We start from the raw sequence: 22,942 nt of genomic DNA, 5'->3' as shown, positions 1-22,942 counted from the left end.
TTTGGTGTTTGATGCTAGGTTGATATCACTGCTAAAGATACTATAATATACTATATGACAAAGGCCTTTACTTTGTCCAAACAGAGTGACGATGCATTCTACCATTTGTACATCAGAGCAACCAGACATGATGAGTATACATGATTTGATTTATTGGTTTGCATATTCAGCCCATGCTAAAAAGGAAAAAAAAGCCCATGGATCTCAGGCCCAATGTGTTTTGTCTTAAAACCCTTAAACCCCAGCTGTAGCAGAAACAGCAGCAATGGTATATGCTCTCTCTCAGCTCCCTCTCTTTTACTCATCATTTTCTATTGTTTCACAGGGTATTGATTTAATAGCTGGTGGAAAAAGCAAGAAGACCAAAAGGACTGGCCCGAAATCAGATGACATTTACCTTAAACTCCTTGTCAAGGTCAGACCAACAGTTTTCCCTTTCCTCATTTCCTCATTTTTTATATAAGTATATTATCATCTAAAAATTATTATCAGATGTACCGTTTTCTGGTACGAAGAACGGAGAGCAGGTTCAATGCTGTTGTCTTGAAAAGACTCTTCATGAGCAAAATCAACAAACCTCCCATGTCTGCTGATGTCTCTCTCCAGATTGATTCGTTACATGAAAGGAAAGGTTGGGCCATCCTTTATTTTATTTATTTATATATTTATTTTTATTTATTATTTTTTTAGTATTGATTGCTTTGTATTTGGTTTTAGGAGGATAGGATTGCTGTGCTTGTTGGGGCTGTTACAGACGATACACGTGTTTATGAAGTTGAGGTTTACGGAGACTGCTAGAGCTAGAATTGAGAAGGCGGGTTTACGGAGACGTGTTTATGAAGTTGAGAATGTTTGACATTTGATCAGCTTGCACTTAAGGCTCCTCTTGGACAAAACACGGTATGGATGGTTAAATTATACTCGTCTTAGTTGTCTGTCTGTTTGTTTGGTTGTTTCTGAAATTATGGTTTATGGTTTATAGCTATATATCAAATGAGGTTATAGTGTTGGTGTGAATAATGTTTATCAATGGTTGTTTTTTGAGATTATAATTCGTATGCGCTAGATATAATGGACATAATAATGCCTGAAAAAAGGTTTTGAAATTGTTGTTATATTTTCAGATTTTCAATAAGATTTATATGTTTATCACTTTGCGATGTTGCTGAATGTATTGGATACTAAGGATTATCCACATTTGATTGGCCTGGAGTAGATTTTTTTTTTTGCTCGGTGAGTAGATTTTGATTTTACACCAAATATACCGTCTCTAGTATAACCAACTTGAAAATACGAAGTCCTTCACATCTCTAGGTTTTTGACATAAACATCAAATGCTTGTATTTTATATTTTATTGTTTCTAATTATGAATGTTTTATCAAATTAGTTGCATTGTGAGCAGTTATAGTAAACAACTACATACACTATTATGAGCTGACATAAGTATATCTTCAAAACTGCATTGCAGACCGATTTTGCTGTTTTTGAAGAATTCCAAGGACATTGTTTTTCAAAAGACGGTTTTAGTTAAACATGATATGGACTTTCTTGGTGATGAGTGATTAATAGAGTGTATTGGGGTTCTTGATCCAATTCTGTATCGAATGTTTTAATTGTGTACTTATGTGTATGCGTGGTTCCCTAGGGATAATCTGTGAATGCGTGGTTCTTGTGTGGATCCCTGCCCCAAATGGGATGATTATAATATGTCAGTCCTCTTCTTGATTAAAAGGTGGATGTTCATTTGGATGAGATAGTTGAGTTAGAGATGACTGGGGATACAACTAGGGGCTGAATGGTTATTTAGGGGGTACTTTCTTTTACAATATTTCAGTTGACTTTGGTTGTTGATAAACCGTTTTTATCATGAACATGATTTTTCATGTGGAAAATGTTATAGAATGGTTAAAAGGTAAATTCTATAGAACAGTTATTAGGCTAGCTATGTTATATGGGGTGGAGTGTAGGGTACTACAAAAGAAACATGAGCAACATATACACCAGTAGAAATGACGATGTTAAGATGGATGATAGGAGTAATTGGAAGTGATAAGGGTAGTACCGAACGGTAAGCAAAACACTTGGGGTGGCGCGTATTAATGGGAAAATAAGATAAAGTACACTTAGATGGTACATACATGTCCATGGTAGACCTAGTGACACACCGGTTATAGATGGAAAAAGGTGAAGAGGGTGATCAAAACTGGACGAAATTGTTAGAAATGATTTTAAAAAGCTAAACATAATAGGTGAGATGGCGCAAAATAGAAAAGATTGGAAATTGAGACCAACCCCATTCATATGGGATAAAGGCAAGGATAATGATGATGATGATTTTCATGAGGAAGTTCGTGTTGTCAGTGAGTTTTTTGCAACGTAATACTTGGCTGTTGTTCGAAGGTAATGTATACTTGGCAAGTCAAGGGGTACGAAACTTCTAAAATGTTCATGGGATGCCTTAAAGATGTGTGTTGCTACTACTGGTATCCCTGGGCTTATTTTGGATCCTTGAAAGTGTGCAACCTGAAGTCAATGCATAAACGAGTACCTAGTTTGTCTTTTCACCAACATATGTGGTAAATGGTTGGTGGGTTGCAGGGACCAAGTACTGAAAAATTGTCCTCATACTGGAGAATTGCACAACTAAGATCACTACACCCAGATTTTGGGTCCCGAAATCTTGATATACTCCAACCACCATCTCATCACAAATTACGTAGAACCTTGCCCAAACTCACACCACAAGCAAGTGCTGGCTGTGGCTGTGGCAATGAAATCAACATGTCAATTTTCTTTAAAGTTGTAACGCCTCTCATTTTCTAAACTCTTTTAAACTATTTTGGCCATATTTTTTTATGAATTTTTAATTCATTTGACTTGTTTGGTATTGTTGTCACGTGTCCGATATTCATTAATTGGTTAGAGTACATTTTTGGGTTAACAAGTCAAGTGTATGTGTTGTACCAACTTTTGATATTTTTAATTAGGTTGTGACATGTTAAAATTATTATTTTTCGTTGAGTGTTGAATTTGTCGATGAAGAACTACGGTCAAAACCATTTGCAAAATGGGTTCTAGGGGCTTTTTGTGAAAACTTGTTTTTTGGGGTTTATTTCTAAAAAGATGGATATGTAGGGACTTTATTTTAATTATCAAAATATGTTAGAGTGTGTGAAATAGTAAACAAGAGCTTTACTTAAAAAAAAATGTAATAAAGGAAGGGGGAGCTTGAAAAAAAATATACGGAGAGGGGATGGGTCGGTCCCCTTTATCCTTTTGTTGCTGCTTAAAAAAGAAAAAAAATAGAGAAATAAAGAGAGAGAGAGCTATGAGCATGAGAGAAAATGAGAGGGAACGTGAAAGAGATAGAAAAAGAAAGAAAAAAAAGAAAAAAAATGAAGAAGGGGAGGTTAAAGGAACTAAGCGGCGGAAGGAAGAATTGAAGCGTTGAAGCTCAGATTCGATTCCACTAGTGTGTAATCACTATTTTAGGTGAGTAACTATTTACCTAAGATATATTTTTGTATACGCATGCCTAATATTCTATGAATTGGGTCGTTTGATGTGTGCGTAATCATTTCTTTAATTGTTTGGCTAAGTTTTAATATACCTTTGGTATTTGAGATGTTTGATAATTGTTTCTAAATTGAATTTTCTGTTTAAATTTTTATTTGATTAAGTATCTACAAATTGGTCTTTTGTATTTACTAATCATGTAATGTTGGTTAGTTGAATTGAAACTTCAAAAGTGTTTATAAGTGTGTTTGTACAGTAGGAGTTTATCAAAGTTTAGTGGCTTATTGAATTGGAATTTTGGTTTACCATCAATCTTTGATATGATTTAGAGTTGAAATACAGTATGTTTGTAGTAAGATTTAGGCCTGAACAAAACTTGAAAATGGAAGTCCTATAAGTATACTTTAGAACTCAAAAAGCCCAAACCCATTTGGATGTGTGGGGAGAAAGTTATGGTTTCGACAATTAGGTTCTCAGAATTTTAGACGGCAGAAATCATGTTCTTTGCATTAGATTGGGGTCACATTTACACAAGGTTTGGTCTTCGGTAAAACACAAAAAAGTAAGATACGTGAGTATGTTTTCCAACCCAAAAGGCCTCATCTCATTTCGGAGACATGTGGCAAGAGATATAAGGTCGCGAAGATTGTATGATAGAAAATCAGTGTCAGAATTCAGTTTCTGCCCACTGTATTATTGCTAAGTTTTTGACTAGTTAGAATGAAATTTAGAACTTTTGTAAAAGATAAAATAGTAAGTTCTGCGTGTTATCTTTTCTATGCAAAAAACCTCATTGGTTTTGAACATTTGTGAAAAGAGTTATGTTATTCGGAAGATAGCGCGACAGAATTCTAGCCTACAGAAAGTAGGTTTTTTTGGCAAATTCGAGCTATATTTACTCCTAGATAGATTGACATTGGGACTTTGGGTTCAACATGAAAACATAAATGTGCTAATCCTAGTTTCTAAGTAATCAAGTCGCGTGTCATTTGGATGACTGTAGAAAAAGTTATAGCATCAACAAGTTGGCTAATTAATCTATAACGTTCTTCTTATAGGTGCATGAACTGATTTTTGGAAATATTTTTAGAAATGAACTAAGAGTTTCTTGTATCTTTCTTAGGTGTTTTGTATATAATTTGTAGCTTTCTTTTAGATGATAGTTTGTTTGGAATTGACATGGTTTTTAGGATAGTTTTTGGAAATCCAAAAGTATCGAAGATTCCATTTTGGAGCAATTTTGATTTATAGGTTCATAGTGTCACTAGGGCTGAAACTTCATGTATTTTACAGTGGGAGTATTTGGAACTTATTGTATTTATTTTTAGATGTCCTAAATTGTTGGTTTCTTTAATTGTAAATACAATGGTATCAATACTTATTGGATTTGGTTCACTCTACTACTTGATAAATTTTATGCTTGGATATAGACATTTAGGACGTGGAAGTTGTTTTGTATTCTAGGGTTCCGAGGTGAGTTATACATCACTTATAATGTTGACATAAGACAAATGATTTATAATGATTATGATTGTTGATTGGACTTGTTGTGAATGTTTAGATTACGTGTTATTGGTGATGATACCCAAGAGAACCTAGAGGGTACCGAAAAGAATGTAGAATGAAATGAATGGAAGTTATATTCAATTTATATAATGGTTATTTTCAGTATGACTATTTATCTAGTGTTCTTGTTATTGGTTGAAACATGTGATGAAGTAGCGTTGAGGGAAGTTTTTTTTTTTGACATGTTCTTATTTCATGTCTATGAGGAACTGAATTATTTTGATGACATAATGTCTGTTGTACGAGTACTTATTATTTTACGAAGCGTAAAGAAATAAAAGACTTAATACCTAGTCTATCACGACTCCTTTTAGTATTGATATGATTTATTGTAAGAGCTCGAGGGATATTCGAGACTTTTAGTTCAAGCCTAAAGAAATCATATCAATACTAAAGAGAGTTGTGGAGGGTACTAAAATCCTTTATTTCTTTAACTCTTGCTATAACACCCCGTATATATATATTTTTTATATTTCCTTATTACTATAAAAAAAGAGTAAATAAAATAAAACAAAATAGCATAAAGATTAGTTGGAGATAGGAACGTGGGTAAAGAGGATAAACCCTCTTCCCTATTTTCGGGGGTTTTAAAAACGGAGAGGAAAAAGAGAGTTTGACACAGAGAGGAAAAAGGGAGAAGTTTTGCTGGAGATCTACTGAGAAGACGAGGAAGATTGCGCTACGCTTTCGGTCTCGGGTTTTACAGCAAACAAGTTTCCGTTTAACGAGTGAGTAGATTTTTATCTTTTAGTGAACTTTTTATTGAAAGTTTTCTATCGAAACAAAAAGGGTTTACTGTTTTATTATGCATATATCTATTCACTCGTTAAACGGAAACTTGTTTGTTGTAAAACCCGAGACCGAAAGCGTAGCACAATCTTCCTCCGCTTCTCAGTAGATCTCGAGCAGAATTTCTCCATTTTTTTTCTCTGTGTCAGACTCTCTTTTTCCTCTCCGTTTTTAAAACCCTCGAAAGTAGGGAAGAGGGTTTATCCTCTTTACCCACGTTTCCTATCTCTAACTAACATTAATCCTATTTTGTTTTATTTTATTTATTCTTTTTTATAGTAATAAGGAAATATAAAAAAAATATATATACGAGGTGCTATACTTGCTTAAAAATAATTTCTCATATAAGTATACAACGGGGTGACGGACGTTATGCCAACAATATAATTCAGTTCTCCATAAACATATGAAAATATAAAAACAGAAATAAAATGAGCCCTGAAGGCTACCTCCTCAAGATCACAAGATAAATATAGTTGTGTTCCCTTATTTTATTTGAATATAACTTTCATTTATTTCATTTTACATGTTTTCTTCGGAAACCCTAGGTTCTTTTGGGTATCACCACCATTAACACAAAATATAAACATTCCCAACAAATCAAATCAACAATCATTTGTCTTATTTCAATACTAGAAGTGATCTGGAGCTCCTATCGAAACCCTAGATACAAGGCAACCTCCATAACATAAATGTACCAGATCAAAGCAAGATGATTCATCAAGTAATAGTGTGAACTAAAATCACTAACTGCTAATATCATTGTATTTACAATTAAAAAAACCAGCAATTTAGAACATCTAAAAACAGGTACAAGAACATCCAAATACTCCAATTATGAAGTACATAAAATTTCAGCTCTAGAGATAGATTATAACATATATTTAAAATTGATAAAAAATGAATTATTTGATTCTTTTAGGTCTCCAAAAACTTTCTAGAACCATGTTTGTTCCAAACAAAATTACCATCTAAAAAGTATGTTACAGATTGTATACAAAACACTCAAGAAAAATACAAGAAACTCTTAGTTCATTACTAGAAATATTTCCGAAAATTGGTTCATGCACCTAAAAAGAAAACGTTGTAGTAGGTTAACTAGCCAACTACTTGTCGAGCTTTTTCAACAATCATCCAAACGACACGCTACTTGATTACTTAGGAACTAGGATTAGTATGAACCCAAATTCCCAATCTCAGCCTATCTAAGAGTAAACATAACTCGAACTTGGTACAAAATCCTGATTTTTACGAACTAGAATACTAACGCGCTATCTTCCGGATAGCATAACACTTTCTACATATGTCTGAAAGCAATGAAGCTTTTTTCATTGAAAATATAACACACAGACCTTACTTTTATATGTTTTGCCCAAAGTCTAACTCATTCTAAATATGTGAAAACTTAAAACCAATACCATTGCACGAAAACTGATTTTTGACGCACTGGTTTTCTGCCATACAATCTTTGTAACCCTATATATCTTACCACATGCCTTGGAATGCGATGAGGTCTTTTGAGTTAGAAAACAGACGCATGGATATTACTTTTATGTGTTTTCCCGAAGGCTTAAATCTCAACTTAACCATGTGAAATCGTGGCCCCAATCCAGTGCACACAACTTGATTTCTGCATTTAGAAAATTTTGACAAGCTACCTTCTGAAGGGTGTATCTCTTTCTACATAAATCAAAATGCAATGGGGCTTTTCATGTTCTAAAGAAGACTTGCAGGACTTCTTTTTTCATGTTTTGTTCAGGTCTAAATCTTACTACAAATATATTGTATTTTTGCTCCAATTCAAGTCAAAGATTAATGGTAAATCTAAGCTCCAATTCTGTAAACCACTAAAGCTTAATAAACTTTTACTATAAACACTTTTGATGTTTCCATTCAACCAAGATCACATGAGAACTAAATCCAATATACCTCCTAAGTATACATTAGCAAATAGAATTTCAAAAAGGAAAATCAATTTATTAACAATTATTTATCTAACCTCCCAAATACTAAAGGTTCGTAAAAACTTAACCAAGCAATTAAAGGAATGATTACTCACCATCAAACAACCTAATTTATAGAAAATTAGGCATGCATATACAAAAATATAACTTCGAAAAATGATTACTCACTTAAAAATTGCAAATTCTCAACTCATACAATCCTACAATCGACATGGAGCTCCCAAACTTCTATGTCAACAATGACAACGGTTTCGTCGCTTCTGTTGTCCCCCTCAATTCCTTCTTTCTACTTCTCCTTTCCCAATTTAGTTCACTCTCTTACTCTCCTTCTCTATTTCTAATCTCAATCTCTCTCTCATGTTCTCTCCTGCTCATAGCTCTCTAGCTCTCTCTCTCTCTCTATTTTTCTTTTTCTATTTTTTTTTTAAAACAAAAACAAAAGGATAAGGGAGGACCGACCCATCCCCTCTCCATTATTTTTTTTTCATGCTCCCCTTCCTTTTATTCCCTTTTCAAAGTAAAGCCATCATTTACTATTTCAAACACTATCATATTTTAATAATTAAAATAAAGTCCTTGCCTATCTAGTTTTTTAGGAATAAACCCGTAAAACAAGTTTTCACAAATAGCCCTTGATACCCATTTTGCAAATGTTTTGACCGTAGTTTTTTTATTGATAAAACCAACACTCAACGAAAAATAATAATTTTACCATGGGCAACCAAATTAAATATATCAAAAGTCGGTACAACATATACACTCGACTTGTAAACCCAAAAGTATACTCTAACCAGTTAATATTGGACACGTGATAACAATACCAAACAAGTCATATGAATTAAAAATTTATATGCAAATGTGACAAAATGGTTTAAAAGAGTTTTGAAAATGAGAGGCGTTGCACTATACACGCCTTAAAAGGAATCTCTTCTCGAGATTCAGAAAGAGGGTGGGGTAGACCAACAAAAGACAGCATGGTTCAATACACCTACTACATACTTGCTATTTCCTGAGCTACTATTCAATTATCTAACAAATAGGGGCGTGACAAGGTGTAATACCTCAAGATTTTGTCTTCGTTATTAAATAGGACTAGCAAGTCTTACTCCACAAACTCAATATTAAACAAGAGGAGAGACTTCCCTAAGTCAAATTGATTCTTCACTGATAGATGATTCAAAGCAATGTGCCTCAGTACCTATGTTTCAACAGGTTTAGAATCTTGAATCATGGTGTTGCAAACCTCTAAAAGAGGCGAGATTTTGAAGTGGGGTGAGGCAAGAAGTTGAATTTGCTTGGGGCACTACAAGAAAATAGGGCTTTAGCCACGGACGACCCGAACGTTTGCCACGGACCAAAGCTGTCGAATAATTAGCCACAGTTGCTCTCTGTTGGTATTGTAATAGTTGTTGTGGCATGGCTTGACAATATTTTGCAACATTTCTCCACTGTTAGTACGCGTAGGTGTTCCCACAGTTTGGACCGTTAGATCAGATCTTAACACTATATATTCTCTCCCACAGTTATACTGCGCCGGCATAGATCCAAAATTGCTCCAAAATTTTTGGCGCGCACCAAAATTTCCTTGTAGGGGGGATTTCCCGTCAGTAGTTAAATGCCCACGTGGTCGGGAAATGACCTGGAACTATAGATACCTAGAACGAGACGAGGACCATTGGATTGGTTATGGGAATAAGTAATCTCGTGTTGATCACGAGCGTTGCATAACATGTGCTAGTCACGTGATGAAGCGTCTCGAGCGTAGCCTTCCAAGTCCTCCAAATGAACGTCGAGGCGTCTGAGCCGAACGTTGAAACCGAAAAAGCGAAAAGGCTGCTCTTGATGATAAGGAAGGAATCAGAATGACATATCTTTAAGAGTTATTTTTTTAGATTACGCTCTCCATACGGGATGGATGAGTATGACCTAAAAGGAAACTTGTTTTTGATAAGATATGGTCCAGATTTAGACTTCCGATAAGAGAGGATTCCTAATAGGAAGTCAGAGTCCAAAGAAGGAAGAGAACTCAAAAGCGGTGAGGTGAACCCTAGCTCCTCCTATAAATACAATAGGAATTCACTCTTAGGAACTACGTGAAATAGGGTTTGATTCTTCTAAACAGATAAGGAGATACATAGGCAGCCACAAAGCGGTTCAACCTTGAACATTAAATTATCTCATCCCTTGACCATCATTAAGTCCAAGGTTCAGTATCACACGATACAGAGGAGGATTGTTGGATACCTAGAATTTTCCCTACATCTTTTGGCGCCGTCTGTGGGGACCAAAAGCAAGTAACATTCGTTCGGTCGACCAATCAATTTAGATTAAACGCTCTTAATGTTGTGTTGGCAGGAACTAAGAAGACGAAAGGAGGCGCTGCCACTTGCAGCGTCGCTGTCAGAGAAGAGGAGCGCGAGATACCTAATGAAGGAGAGAATATCGAACAGAACGATACAGATATTTCCCTTCAAGGGCAAGTAACCAGCACCGACGGACTAATCGTCTCGGTTGCAGGTCCTGACAATGACGCTGAAAGAGAACGTTAGAATGGTGAGAATACCACTAATCCACTATTACCACTCTAGGGTCTGTTCAGGCAAGCCAGGCCAGACTCTGGAACAACAAAGATGAAACCTTAAGTGAGAAGTACAACTGCTGAGACAGTTGTATCAATCTGACACAGGGAAGGAGCCGCACATTGATTTCGATGGTGACGGCCTTCCAGAGAGCGGTTGAATCAGGAACCCAAGACGAAGGGATCCAGTTTGTCGCAAACTATTAGAACTAGAGTACAATAGTTCGGATGAACACTCAGACTCAGGTGAGAACCAGAGTCAATCGATCAGGATCGCGATGTCAATCCTCGACACCAAAAAAGAACTCATAACAAGAGGGTTTCTAGCAAAGAAAGCGCATGAGAGATTGAGAAAAACGACCTGCTCCGTCAGATGCATAGGATGACAGGTAAAGGAAGAAGAATGCAAGACTCCCTTGTTCAATCTACTATAATGGGGGCAGGTCGATCTCCTTTCTCATCATGAGTGATGAGAAAACCTTACCCCCGCGGTTACAGACAGCCAAAGTTTAGTATCTTCAGTGGCAAGTCAGATCTAGTGGATCATGTGTTCAGATATAGAGGCACTATGGGACATTACGAAAGATATGACCATGTCATGTGTCAAGAGTTCAAAGCTTCCCTGTCCGGATCCACACTCCAGTGATACCACAGGTTACCAGAACGGCAGATCAGGTCCTCGGAAGAACTGCTTAGAACCTTTATCGACAGATACTCGTGCAACAAGCACCAACCGAAGCGGATCGATGCATTATTCAACATTAAGAAAAAGGACGACGAAGAATTGAGATCCTATATGCAACGCTTTATCACTACCAAAAAATTGATATCTACCAACGGATCCAATTTAGATACGCCAACAGACCCAATCCATAATTCTATTCTTGAGGCACATTATCTGTTGGCAAAAAGCCCAGGCCCCGTCATAGGCAACTTTTTGCATATTCCAATCATAGCGACGGTCTTCCTAGGGATTTAATCCGCAGCAAACTTCAACCCTAAAATCCCAAAATTTATTCTCGATGGCCGTATTGTTATTTCACAGCTAAATTTTTCAGTAAACCATCGGCTTAACTTTGGGCGCCAAGGTGAAAATGTCCCCCCCCCCCCAAATTTCTATCCGAAAAAACATAAAAGAAAAGGAAGAAAAGCTTTTGCCCTATTACTTTTTAAAACTGAAAACGGTGGAGAAGGAAATCTTCAAGCTTAAAGCAGGTACATTTCAAATCAAAACTTTCCTTTTTGTTTATGTTAGTAATTTGTCAAGTTCGAATATTTTCTTTATATTTGAAAATGTTGGATTTTTCTTGGGTAATTTGTTACAAGTGAAGAAATAATCAAACAAGAAGAACACTTAACTTTGATGAAGAAGATAATAAGGATGTGAAGAAGCTATTAGTTAGATTATTTAATAAAAAGAGGTTTAAGAAAAGAAGAAGTGGGGTTTTGAAGAAACTGTTGAAACTAATTGAACAAGGGTAGAGTTGAAAAAGAAGAACCAAACTCAAAATCCTACTTTCAATTCTCTCTGAACTTATGAACTCACCTTTTTAGTAAGTGGTTTTCAGCAAAAAATATGGTTGTTAGTAAGAGGTATATAACTTACGAACTCACCTTTTTTTATTTTCTATTTTTCCTTTTTCTGATTGACATGTTTTGGCTACTTAGTCTAGCTTTATACTAGGTTATCGAAAAAGAAGTCTAGCTTTATACTTTTTGATTTCGTAGGATTTGTGTGCATGTGCGTGTGTTTTGTTGCTGTTGTTTTTGTTTTCCTCCGCATATAATGGAACTTTGTGTTGTTATTGGAGAGAGGCCTTTGGTCTCACTCTCGCTATTCACATTCCTTTAAGGAGTGACTTATATATGTTTTACATGTATGTATTATATGTATTGCTTCCATATGGATTTTATAATTTTTATTGGCCTAGCTTGCAAGTGTTGAATTTTTAATAACTTTGCCGACTAGCATATAATTTTTACTATTTAGCATATTTAACCTTTTTACTTGCTTGCTTGATGGATAAAATCACTTGGCCAACTATGTTCCTTTGTGTATGGTACTTGAACAGTAAAATGTTATTATTCTTTTTTTGAAATGATTTGGCCAGCTATCTTAGATACCCTGTTTTGTTTCTAGCTCAACATCCATTGACATGTCCAGGACTGTACATACGCATTAAGTATCATTGCTTATATTTCTGGGTTTTGTATGTACCATGCATGGCCATGTTGAGATAAGTTATATCCTCACTTGAAACCAATCCTTATTCCTTAATGAAGTAATTGATTTGATTGTATCCTTTCTTTCTCAGATTTGATTGGAAAGTCTAGTTTTTCAATTGCACGCTTGCTTTTGCTTAAAGTATGAAAAACTTTAACCTTTCTTTTACAAATTTTAGTAAACTTTGTTATTGGTACACAAATATGAGTGAAATGTCAATTTACATGCTGATTCCTATGTCAGAAGACCTCTCTTTCTATCTTGAGTAAAATGATTGTAATATAACTTCATTAATGTGTCTGAAGTTTTTGTTAGTTTTGTGTTTTGATTGGGATCCGATTTTGATTGATGCTTGTGTAATTTTCTTTATCATCTATAGTCACACCTAATGGAAGCCTCCAGTTCCTTGATAGACAAGAGTTGGATTAATTTGAGATACCCAGATAAACGTTTCATATCTGGTTTAGAGAAGTTTGTAGAGTTCACGAAGATACACCATCGCAATAAGGTGGTTATACCTTGTCCATGTGGTACGTGCCGAAACCAAGGCCCGGCCAAGACGCATGATGAAGTCACTGTACATGGTTTCAAATATGGATTTGATAATACATATCACTTCTGGTTTGTGCACGGTGAAGTAGTACAAGAGCATAACGCAGAACCACCATCAAATTTTCAGGATGAAATCCATGATGAATGGGACATGGCAGATGCCCTTAATATCGTGGTGGGAGAACTTAGTGCTAATAACTTGGACACGCTCCTTCAATCGGATCCAACGGGTTCCACTGAACAAAATGAGTTATTTGAAGATGTGAAATTTAGTTCTAATTTGCGTGAGGCCATGAGTGAATTATATCCAGGAAGTGGGGACTTCACTATTCTTAGGTTTGTTGTGAAGTTGTTTAATTTGAAAATCACACATGGTTGGACTGACCAAAGTTTCACTGCATTGCTTGAACTATTCAAGCTTGCTCTGCCAAGTGGGAATAACACGCCAAAAAACATGTATCATGCAGATAAAGTAATCAAGGATTTGGGACTTAAGTACGATAAAATTGATGCTTGTAGAAATGATTGTATGCTTTACTGGGGAGACCACAAATTTAAGGTATCTTGTCATATTTGTGGGGCCTCGAGGTTTAAATCTTTAAGCATTGTGAGCGAAAAGAAAGTGGTCAGTCCATCTGCTGCAAAGATCTTAAGGTACTTTCCACTTACAGATAGGTTAAAGAGATTATATAGAGTCAATTGGGTGGTGAAAGCTATGTGTTGGCATTCAATTGGGAAATCACAGCCAGGTACAATGGGGCATCCGGTTGATTTCGGGGGTATGGAAGCTAATTGATCTGAGAATTTCGAGTTTCTTTGTTGAGCCCGAAATGTTAAGCTGGGGGGCTAGCAACTGATGACTTCAATCCCTTTGGGTCTTTAAGCTCATTACATAGTTCGTGGCCTGTGATGTGCGTGACTTACAACCTTCCACCTTGGTTGTGCATGAAACCCCAGTGCACCATGCTCACAGCACTCATCGAAGGTCCAAAACAACCAGGTAAAGATATCGGCGTGTTTTTGCAACCATTGGTCAAGGAGTTAAATGACTTGTGGCGTGAAGGGGTAATGGTAAAAGATGCTTCAAAAGGAGATGTATTTAAAATGCGTGCAGTTTTGATGTGGACAATACATGACCTTCCCGCGTACGGAAACATCTCTGGTTGTAAGACTAAGGGGAAATTTGGTTGTCCAGTTTGTGGTCCAAATACTTCTTTTTGGCTTCGTAATGGAGGTAAACATGTGTACATGAGAAGTAGACGTTGGCTGCCTTTGACGGATGAAGCCAGAAATGATACAAGAGAAAACACCTTTGATAAAAGTCGTGAGCTAGAGGAGCCACCAGCAAGGCTAACGGGGATTGAGGTTGATATCATGACGAAGAATTTGAAAGCGAAAATTGGAAAAGGCAAACAGAAACAAAATGTTACCGAGTGTGATAATGACCAAGAAAATGATGGTGGCTTGTGTTTTACCAATAGGTCCATATTCTTCAAGTTGGATTATTGGAAGTATATTGAAGTCCGTCACAATCTTGATGTCATGCATATTGAGAAGAACTTTTGTGAAATCTTGATTGCAATGATGATGAATACAAAAGATAAAATGAAGGATAATGTCAAGGCACGCAAAGATTTGAAGTGTTTGAAGATTAAAAAGAGGTATTGGTTGTCCCAGGTGAATGGAAAAACAGTTATGAAGCCAGGTATTTTTTGGCTTAACAAAGTGGAGAAGAAATGTTTTCTTGATACTTTGCGTAATCTGAGTGTGCCTGTTGGTTTTAGTGGCAATTGGTCAAATATTGTCAAAGTTGATCCAGTGGATTTAAAGGGGTTGAAGTCTCATGACTACCACATTTTGATGCAACACTTGCTCCCAGTGTTGATTCAGCAGGAGGAAGGAAGCTCGATCCATCATCAATGGCATTTGTACTTTTTTTGTTGCTTTGTGTTCTAGAAGAATGGACATTGAAACTCTCAATGTACTTGAAAGAAATATGATCAAAACGTTATGCGCGCTTCAGAAGCACTGCCCCCCATCACTTTTTGTTATCATGATGCATTTGCCCATTCACCTTGCCCACGAGGCTCCTGAATGTGGGCCTGTTTGGGCTAGATGGATTATACATTTGAAAGGTACTCGTTTTGTACTTATTATCTTCTCAATTTTGTTTCTTTACTTTCTGTTACTTCTCTAATGCACTGTTTGCCGTTTAAACTTTAAAGGATGATGAAGACTTATAAGGATTATGTCTCAAACAAAGCACATCCTGAAGGTTGTATTGCTGAGCGCTACTTGAAAGAAGAGACCCTTATTCATTGTGCAGGATATAAAGGAGGGGGTGGTATTCTAGAGAAACTTGATAGGGTAGTAGAAAATGAAGCACCGGTTTTGCCTTATTTGGTTGATAGTATTCCTAATCACACAGTCGACGAGATTGGGCCGCTTGGTGTGGGCCATGGCTATGGGTTGGAAGGGGTTGAGTATGAACAAGCACGTGATTGGGTATTAAAAAGCCATGTCAAATATGATTATTGGCACAGGTACGTATACCTTCACATTGATTGAAATTACACGTTAGCTAAAATGAATGCAATTTCTGATTTATTGAATAATTTGTAGGAAGTACACCAAATTCATTGAGGACAGTAGACGAACTGGAAGGAGGAGGGCAAGCCAGTCCAGGGTACCCTTGTCTAATGATTTCAAGACATGGTTGAAAAAACAGCCTGAGTTTTTAGAATCAAATGATGTCCAGTTCAAAGACATTGTTAGAGGACCTACAGGATTTGCAACAACGTACGCAAAATATTGTGTGAATGGTTTTCTCTTTGTCACCAAAGACCATGAACGAATGCGAAGGAACCAAAACAGTGGTGTTAGCACAAAGTGCATGACTACTCTTCGGTCTAGTTCTAAGGACAAAAATCCAGTTGAGGACGATGTCGAATACCATGGTGTTCTTAGGCAAATTGTTCAGTTACGATATCGAGAGGGGTACAAGCCTGTTTTGTTCAAGTGTGATTGGGTTAAATGCACTCAAACTGGTGTGAAAATGGATTTAGAAGCAAACCTTAAGTTGGTGAACTTGTCTAACTTGATTAGTTCAGACCGCATGGCTGATAAACCATTTATTTTTGCAGAGCGTGCTGCACAAGTTTTTTATTCGGGCGATCCTATGGATCCTGACTGGCATGTAGTCTTAGAGGTTCCAAAAAAGATGTATTCAGATCAAGATGAAACGTGTCTCCTATCAGATGATAGACCGGTGAATATTAATATAGATGTATGCCCTTCCAATACCATGGAGGATGAGGTAGTACCAACTGACCCAGAAGATATGTTTGTGGTTGTGGAGAACAAGAAAACTAAGAAGAGAAAGAGATTCAGTAGACCATGACTTAGTAGAGTTCTTTTTGTACTGTTTTGTTCCCATGCTATATATTTTGTTGAATGGTCGCCATGCCTTACAGAATTTTAAGTGGTTATGTCCTTATATATAAATGAACTTCTTAGCTTGAACTATGTATTGATTATTTAGTTGAATGGATGCATCCCTTGCACTGATTTATTCTCGTCTTCATTGGTTATTTATTATTTTGTTATTTGCTTCATGGAATGTCTATTTGCTTTAGTGAACATGGACTCTCACTACTCAACACCAAGTGGTTCAAACTCACTGGACGATAGTCAGCTTAATGAAGGAATGGGTAATGACTTTCAGTTTTACATTTAACATTCTTCTTAATATTTTTCGCAATGGACAGACTTAATTGAATATTGTTTGTTTGTGCAGATGATGATGCGCCAATATCAGGTTCATCAGCTGCTTCTAAAAAGAGAGGCCCTTCAATTGGCATTGAAGAAGTTGAGGGTCAGCCACGTCCGAAACTCATAATGCAGACTAATAGAAAAGGCCAACCAGTCACGCCCATAGAAAATGTCACTGAATTTGGCACAAGATTGGGATATATTGCTCGCCGAGACATTCCAATATGTCATAGTGATATTGATAAGGAACTCATCAAGAAAGTAGTTAGTACTTTGGGACGCCAATTTGAGTTTGAATATGAGAAGACAATTGATATTGATTACACATGGCAAAAACTGAATGAAGCATGGAGGAATTACAAGCACACGTTGTATGAAGATTTTGTCCAAGATGAGGATCCTTCCTTGGTGAAGGAAGTCACACCTCATAATATTCCATTGGAGGATTGACACCAATTTGTTGATTATTGCAATACGGATAAGTTTAAGGTATGTGTCTGTGTTTATAAATATTGTTTTATGTATTGTCATAGTTGGTTAATTATTACTTTTCAATGTACGTGTTCTTGGTTTTTAGTAATTTTCAGTTTTTGATGATTTGTCATTACATTAAAATATGAAGGCCATGAGTGAAAGGAATAAAAAGAATCGCGAGCAACAAATTATGCCTTCATGTCTGGGAAGAACTTCTGTGGCTATAGCTCGGAATGAATTGGCTTTGGGGAAAGGTATTCCTGAATCAGAAATTACTAGGACTGAATCATATATGCTTTATTCACAAACCAAAGGAAATGACTCCGCGGAGACAAGAATTAATGGTTAGTGTGTTATACTAGTTTTAATTTTATTAGTACATAGTTAATTCTTTAGTACATAGTACATAGTTTTCAACTGATTTTGTTAATCTTAATAGAATTCAATTAAGAATCATGTTGCGGAGCATCCCGAGTCCCAAAATGATTTGGCTGGAGATGCTGTTGCCAAGGTATAGTTATTGGCATTTCATGGTAACTTGTTATTTGAGTTTGTCTACTTTCTCAATGTTGTTCACTGAAAACAGGTTGTTGGGCGAGATTGCAGGGGTCGTTTCCGGGGACTCGGTACAGGGGTTTGTAAAACTGTGTTGCAAAAGGGGGACTCTTTGATGAAAAAGAATGATGGTTTGATGATGGCAAACTCTCAACTTGAGAGGAGGATTGAGGCCATGGAGGTGAATATGGATGCTAGAATGTTGAGGCAGATGGAAGAGGTTAGAGCCATGTTCATGAGCCAAAGAGGAACTTGTACTGACAATGTTACATCACCTCATTCTCGTGCTAGTCATCAAAGCCCAAGTGCTCTGGTAAATATTTAAGTTGTCATCATTTTATTGAAAGTAGGTAGTTGAAGGGAAATGTGGTATGAGACCATAAGCACAAAGTATATGAGTGAGTGTCTAGTTTGAGGATGTGGTATGAGTTTGTAAGTACAAAGTCTGTGAAATTGACATAGGGTCTTGGGAACACTTAGAAGGAGCGGACTTAGACCTAGTTTCCTTTGGCTGCCCCATCTGTACTCGTCCTAGCGAGGTGGCATCCATTTACATTGTTGGGTGGTTGGTTCTCTTGGACGACTTTACCAATGCGTGAATATGCAGGGATATTTCTGACTGCGCTTATAGTTAAATTTTTACTTTCTGCATTTGCATCTGCCTAGGATATTTCTGATTGTAGTGCTTGTAGTTAAATTTTGATTTTCTGAATTTGCATGAGACAGACCTATCTCTGAACACTGTTGCCTTCCTACTTCTGCACGCCTTTCATCCGGATAGTAACTTCACACCTTTAGCTCTTATTGTTGTGAGCCATTGCCGTATAGTTGGAAGTGTTAAAAACTGAATAATATCCGAACACATAGAGGGAGTAGACTAATAACACAGACAGTCTTATACATTAATATCTTGTTTAATTCCTATTCATGTAGTACAAGCACTGAGCAGAAACATTTGTGAAAAAAAAACCTCTCATTTCTCAACTCTTGGGGATTTCAAAGTCTGTTTTCAAGCTTGATATAATGGAGTCTTTCCTATTTACATCTGAATCTGTGAACGAGGGACACCCAGACAAGCTTTGTGACCAGATCTCTGATGTAGTTCTTGATGCATGTCTTGAACAAGACCCTGACAGTAAGGTGGCTTGTGACCTTAAGAGGTGGAAATGGAAGGTTTTTGAAGACAGCAACTCTTGCTACAGGCGCGCTATGGCTTGACTAAGCCTACTTCTAGATAGTGGAGTTTAGGGAGGCTGGTCGAGCTAGCTGTGGCTTCCTCTGCCTTTGGTGCTGATTCAACAAGATCAACAGACTCAGCAGAAACAACAGAATCAACAGAGACTGAATCTGCCCTCCTAACGTCAACTCTAACGGTACTAACCTTTAGTTTAAGCGGTAAATAGTCAAAGTAGTCAGCTGCGGGCTGAGGCGCAAGAGGAGATATGATCCTTGGTTACCGGTAAATAGTCGCACCCTGTGCTTCCAGCTTTACTTAGGTTTTTTAAGTCAGGTCTCTCGAGCCTAACAAGTTGCTGAGTTCGGCTTTCGGGGCTACCTACTTGAATATTGCTTCTTTTTTTTTTCTGGTGGGGAAAGTCACTCCGCGGTACCCTTTGAGGAATGAATCATGACCTCAACTATAAAGCTTCCCACTGATTGGGCAGTAGCAGGAAGGACAGGAATGAGGTAGTAGAAGTGGAGGTATATCGCCCTATCGAAGTGGCTTTCTCCTCTCCACAGTGTAGGCCGAGTTTGAGGGTTCGCAGTACCTCTCCAAGTTCCATAATGTCTGGAGCAGCCTATGGTCATTTTGGTAGGGATGAGGCTGATTTCACATGGGAAGTTGTTAAGCCCCTCAAGTGGACAAAACCACCAAGCCTAACTATCCGGGAACTTGATGGTAGCTGTCTCTGTTCTGGTTCTCTTGTCATGAATAATGTGTTTGCAACTTGCTGCTATTTAGATACTATCTTTTGTCTTTATTTGACAACTTTTTACTTTCTTTTTCTTTTGTTTTATGTTGCATGTAATATCAGCTAGTGAAATTATTTGGATTGACGGGAGTATAAACTAGATAAAGACTGCATTTGTATGGCATGTGGTACAAGGTTCTATGGCTTTATGTATACGGTTTAAACTTGAAATCAAGATTTTTAATTAAAATGTTTTCTTTGCAGCTGGGAAATGCGCACTACATTGGCAAAAATTGTGAATTGCGTGGAGGTTGGCCGCTTGATATTGTTGCTAGAGGTGTTGTACAAGACGTCGATCCCAACACAGAGTATGGGGAAAGGACTTTAGAAGAAGGGAACTTCAAAATTTTTGTCCAAGTTGTGCGTGACCATAACGCAACACTGCCATGCCCTCATAATGGATGGGTAAGGACTCTTGGTCAGGTTGTGCAAGGAGGTGTTATATGGCCCAAGGAGTTGTTGGTGTTTGCATCCCATAGTTCGTCCTCTTGAACTGTTTATTGAAGGAACTTTTTTGTCTAAAAACAATATGTGCTCTTAGGCTTTTTTTGCATGGTTAGTTGTTGGTTGTGGATGTATGGCTAGCTTGTCGGGGATGTGATGTGAATATTTAGTAATTTCAAGATGTGAAGTGAATATGTTTTTTGCCAAAATGAATGTTACTTGAGATATATGATTTGTGTTTGCAGATTTTGTAAGTTGGTTTGCGGTTTGGTGTTACATAGGATCTGTATCAACAGGAAAACTCTTTTCAATTTTCATGATACAATTTGAATTATGCAAATATATATAGAAAAAAATAAAATAAAAAATAATTATTGTAAACCGACGGACATTATCTTTGGCTGATCTCATATTTACAAAATGGACACGTCAGCCTATCCTTTGGGACATTTACCGTAGGTGTAGGTAACCAATGCCTACAGACAAAATCCCAAACCAAACCGTCGGTATAGCCGTATAGGTAACCAATGCCTACAGATATTAACCCATAGAAAACCGTCGGTGTAGTTAACCAATGCGGACGGATAAGATCCCTAATTAAACCGTCCCAATAGATAACCTATGCCGACGGACAGTGTTGACGGATGTTATCCATGCCATAGGCTATGCCGACAGAACAAATTAGGACGGCTGTGTTACAGATGAAGTCCGTAGGCTTAGATCTAAGGCTATGGCTCTTGTCCGTAGGTATATATCAATTATTTTGTAGTGTATGGAAATTTTAATCCAGATAGAGTCATGTGACGAACAGACTGCTATCATAGCTTTCAAGCAAGGATTGGATGAAAACAACGCTTTATTCGGGTCCCTTTCCAGAAAACCACCCCGCGATTTGGAGGAACTCCTAGACAAAGTCGAAACTCATGCAGGGTGGGAGGAGGATGTCCTGAACCGGCGCCAGGAAACAAAGAAGACTAATTGGACAACCCCCTCAGTTCCACAAGAGGGTCAGGGGAACTCCACGCCTCCGAAGCATAAGAGAGACCGCCATCGTGGTCGCCAGGGGTCAGATTCCCCAACCAAAGGGCAAACGCCAAGAGGACAGTACCATAATTCAGCCAGCAATAAAGATGGAAAGCCGCAGAAGAAACCACAGGTGGAAGGAGTTGAAGAAGCTCTCCCCTCAATGGATAGGAACTTTGCTCCACTGAAAAAAATGTTGGATGAGATCCTGGACTCAGTCAAGAACCAGAGCTACCTCAAATGGCTAGCTCCACTCAAGCCAGGTTCCTTGCGGACCAGAGATCAACGAACTTATTGCAAGTTCCACAAGAGTAAGGGCCATAGCACCACGGCTTGCAGGGCCCTAAAAAATAAACTTCAGGATCTAATTGAGAGAGGGTACCTAAAACAGTTCGTAGCACAGGAGTAGGCGAATGTTTTGCAGCCTGAGGAGGTCAGCACATCCACTCGGGATCCCCAAGTGTTGGACCACTTAATGGTCGCGTTCAGATCAACATGATCTCAGGAAAGGCAAGCAAGAAGAGTGGTCAGGTCACAGAAAATGGTGCGAGATACCAAATGCGCATTGCAAACCATATGAGAATCCTGAACAACGAATTGACGGTAGATTGTCCTCAGGACAGCATGTTGCCACACAAAGATCCACCTATCTTGTTCACTGAAGCTGGCTGTCTCGGCATCTAGAGCCCACATGAAGACACATTGGTTCTTACACTTTCTTTTGGTGATTATGATCTGCATCGAATATTGGTTGATCCAGGAAGCTCGGAAGATGTGTTATACTATGACGCATTCAAGAAGCTACAGATCCTAGACTCTGAGATGGCCATTACCCATTCCAACCTCTATGGTTTCAGTGGAGGCAAAGCCCTAATGGTTGGAGAGGTCCAGCTTCCCATAGCTACCGATTCGGTAACCCTCATCATAAATTTTGTTGTGGTGAAAGCTAACACACTTTATCACATGATCTTGGGCAAGATCTGGCTGTATAGGCTCCGCGCTATTCCCAGCACTTATCACCAATGTCTGAAATTCCCACATAATAGAAGAATCGAAACAATCAAAGGAGATCAGGTGGCTGCCAAAACATGCTACGCTCTGGCGACGAAGCAGTTGCCACTCCTTTTCGAATCGATGGATGTGGACCACCTATCAAATAGCAATTACAGTCGGATCCTCCTATCTCGGACCTAGTCCCAAGAGAGAGGGAGGATCCCCCCTCACTGGGGCCCTTCGAGGAAATGGAGATCGAGGGAGGAAGCACGCCTAGAACCACTTTCATTGGCACCTTGTTGAGTTCTGAGGAGCGCAAAGCTCTAATATGCTTCCTCCAAGAACACAAAGACGTGTTTGCTTGGTCAATTGATGAAATGCCAGGAATTGACCCCCATGTGGCATGTCACCGACTGAATGTCCGCAGGGACGCAGTTGTAACCAAGTAGAAGCCAAGGAGAATAGGTGTTGACAGATCTAAAGCAGTGAATGCCGAGGTCCAAAAGCTGAAGGCAACTA

The 22,942-nt window shown here is 37.8% G+C and overlaps 3 protein-coding genes and 1 pseudogene across 12 annotated transcripts; all 4 read left to right on the top strand.

The window, feature by feature from the left end:
- The first annotated feature begins 256 nt into the window (after positions 1-256).
- Positions 257-20,656, top strand: LOC147498789 (uncharacterized). Of its 10 annotated transcripts, none has more exons than XR_015195598.1 (10): positions 271-415; positions 493-631; positions 718-900; positions 16,826-16,900; positions 16,987-17,450; positions 17,584-17,779; positions 17,875-17,946; positions 18,022-18,303; positions 18,924-19,890; positions 20,027-20,072. XR_015195598.1 is itself a non-coding variant. In XM_086560696.1 (10 exons), the coding sequence occupies exons 7-10, from the start codon at positions 17,669-17,671 to the stop codon at positions 20,453-20,455; spliced, it is 753 nt and encodes a 250-aa protein (XP_086416822.1). In that variant the 5' UTR covers positions 271-415; positions 493-631; positions 718-900; positions 12,730-12,779; positions 16,826-16,900; positions 17,008-17,450; positions 17,584-17,668; the 3' UTR covers positions 20,456-20,656. The 10 variants fall into 10 exon arrangements, 8 of the variants coding, with proteins under 8 accessions (XP_086416820.1, XP_086416822.1, XP_086416818.1 ...); XR_015195599.1 differs by lacking the exon at positions 20,027-20,072 and having other exon boundaries at positions 18,924-19,449; positions 19,587-20,020; XM_086560696.1 differs by lacking the exons at positions 18,924-19,890; positions 20,027-20,072 and adding exons at positions 12,730-12,779; positions 20,168-20,656 and having other exon boundaries at positions 17,008-17,450.
- Positions 266-798, top strand: LOC147498792 (large ribosomal subunit protein eL18y pseudogene; annotated as a pseudogene).
- LOC147498791 (uncharacterized) lies at positions 13,027-13,986 on the top strand. Its single transcript, XM_086563338.1, has one exon. It carries the CDS (start codon positions 13,027-13,029, stop codon positions 13,984-13,986), a length of 960 nt encoding a protein of 319 aa, XP_086419464.1.
- Positions 15,317-16,712, top strand: LOC147498790 (uncharacterized). The gene is made up of 2 exons (XM_086560688.1): positions 15,317-15,733; positions 15,813-16,712. Exons 1-2 carry the CDS (start codon positions 15,417-15,419, stop codon positions 16,588-16,590), a joined length of 1,095 nt encoding a protein of 364 aa, XP_086416814.1. The 5' UTR covers positions 15,317-15,416; the 3' UTR covers positions 16,591-16,712.
- Positions 20,657-22,942: the final 2,286 nt, after the last annotated feature.

Source organism: Coptis chinensis, chromosome 5, assembly GCF_015680905.1.
Source record: "Coptis chinensis isolate HL-2020 chromosome 5, ASM1568090v1, whole genome shotgun sequence".
NCBI classification, from domain to species: Eukaryota; Viridiplantae; Streptophyta; class Magnoliopsida; order Ranunculales; family Ranunculaceae; genus Coptis; species Coptis chinensis.
This window is presented reverse-complemented; position numbering and strand designations above follow the sequence as displayed.

What these genes read in the sequence shown, in the direction of transcription:
- LOC147498791 (XM_086563338.1), top strand. Translation starts at nt 13,027, where the DNA reads ATGGAAGCCTCCAGTTCCTTGATAGACAAGAGTTGGATTAATTTGAGA.
- LOC147498789 (XM_086560694.1), top strand. Translation starts at nt 17,669, where the DNA reads ATGAATTGGCTTTGGGGAAAGGTATTCCTGAATCAGAAATTACTAGGA. An exon ending in CGCGGAGACAAGAATTAATG is followed by an intron (nt 17,780 to 17,874) that starts GTTAGTGTGTTA and finishes TAATCTTAATAG; the next exon opens with AATTCAATTAAGAATCATGT. An exon ending in ATCAAAGCCCAAGTGCTCTG is followed by an intron (nt 18,304 to 20,167) that starts GTAAATATTTAA and finishes TTTTCTTTGCAG; the next exon opens with CTGGGAAATGCGCACTACAT.
- LOC147498790 (XM_086560688.1), top strand. Translation starts at nt 15,417, where the DNA reads ATGATGAAGACTTATAAGGATTATGTCTCAAACAAAGCACATCCTGAA. An exon ending in AAATATGATTATTGGCACAG is followed by an intron (nt 15,734 to 15,812) that starts GTACGTATACCT and finishes AATAATTTGTAG; the next exon opens with GAAGTACACCAAATTCATTG.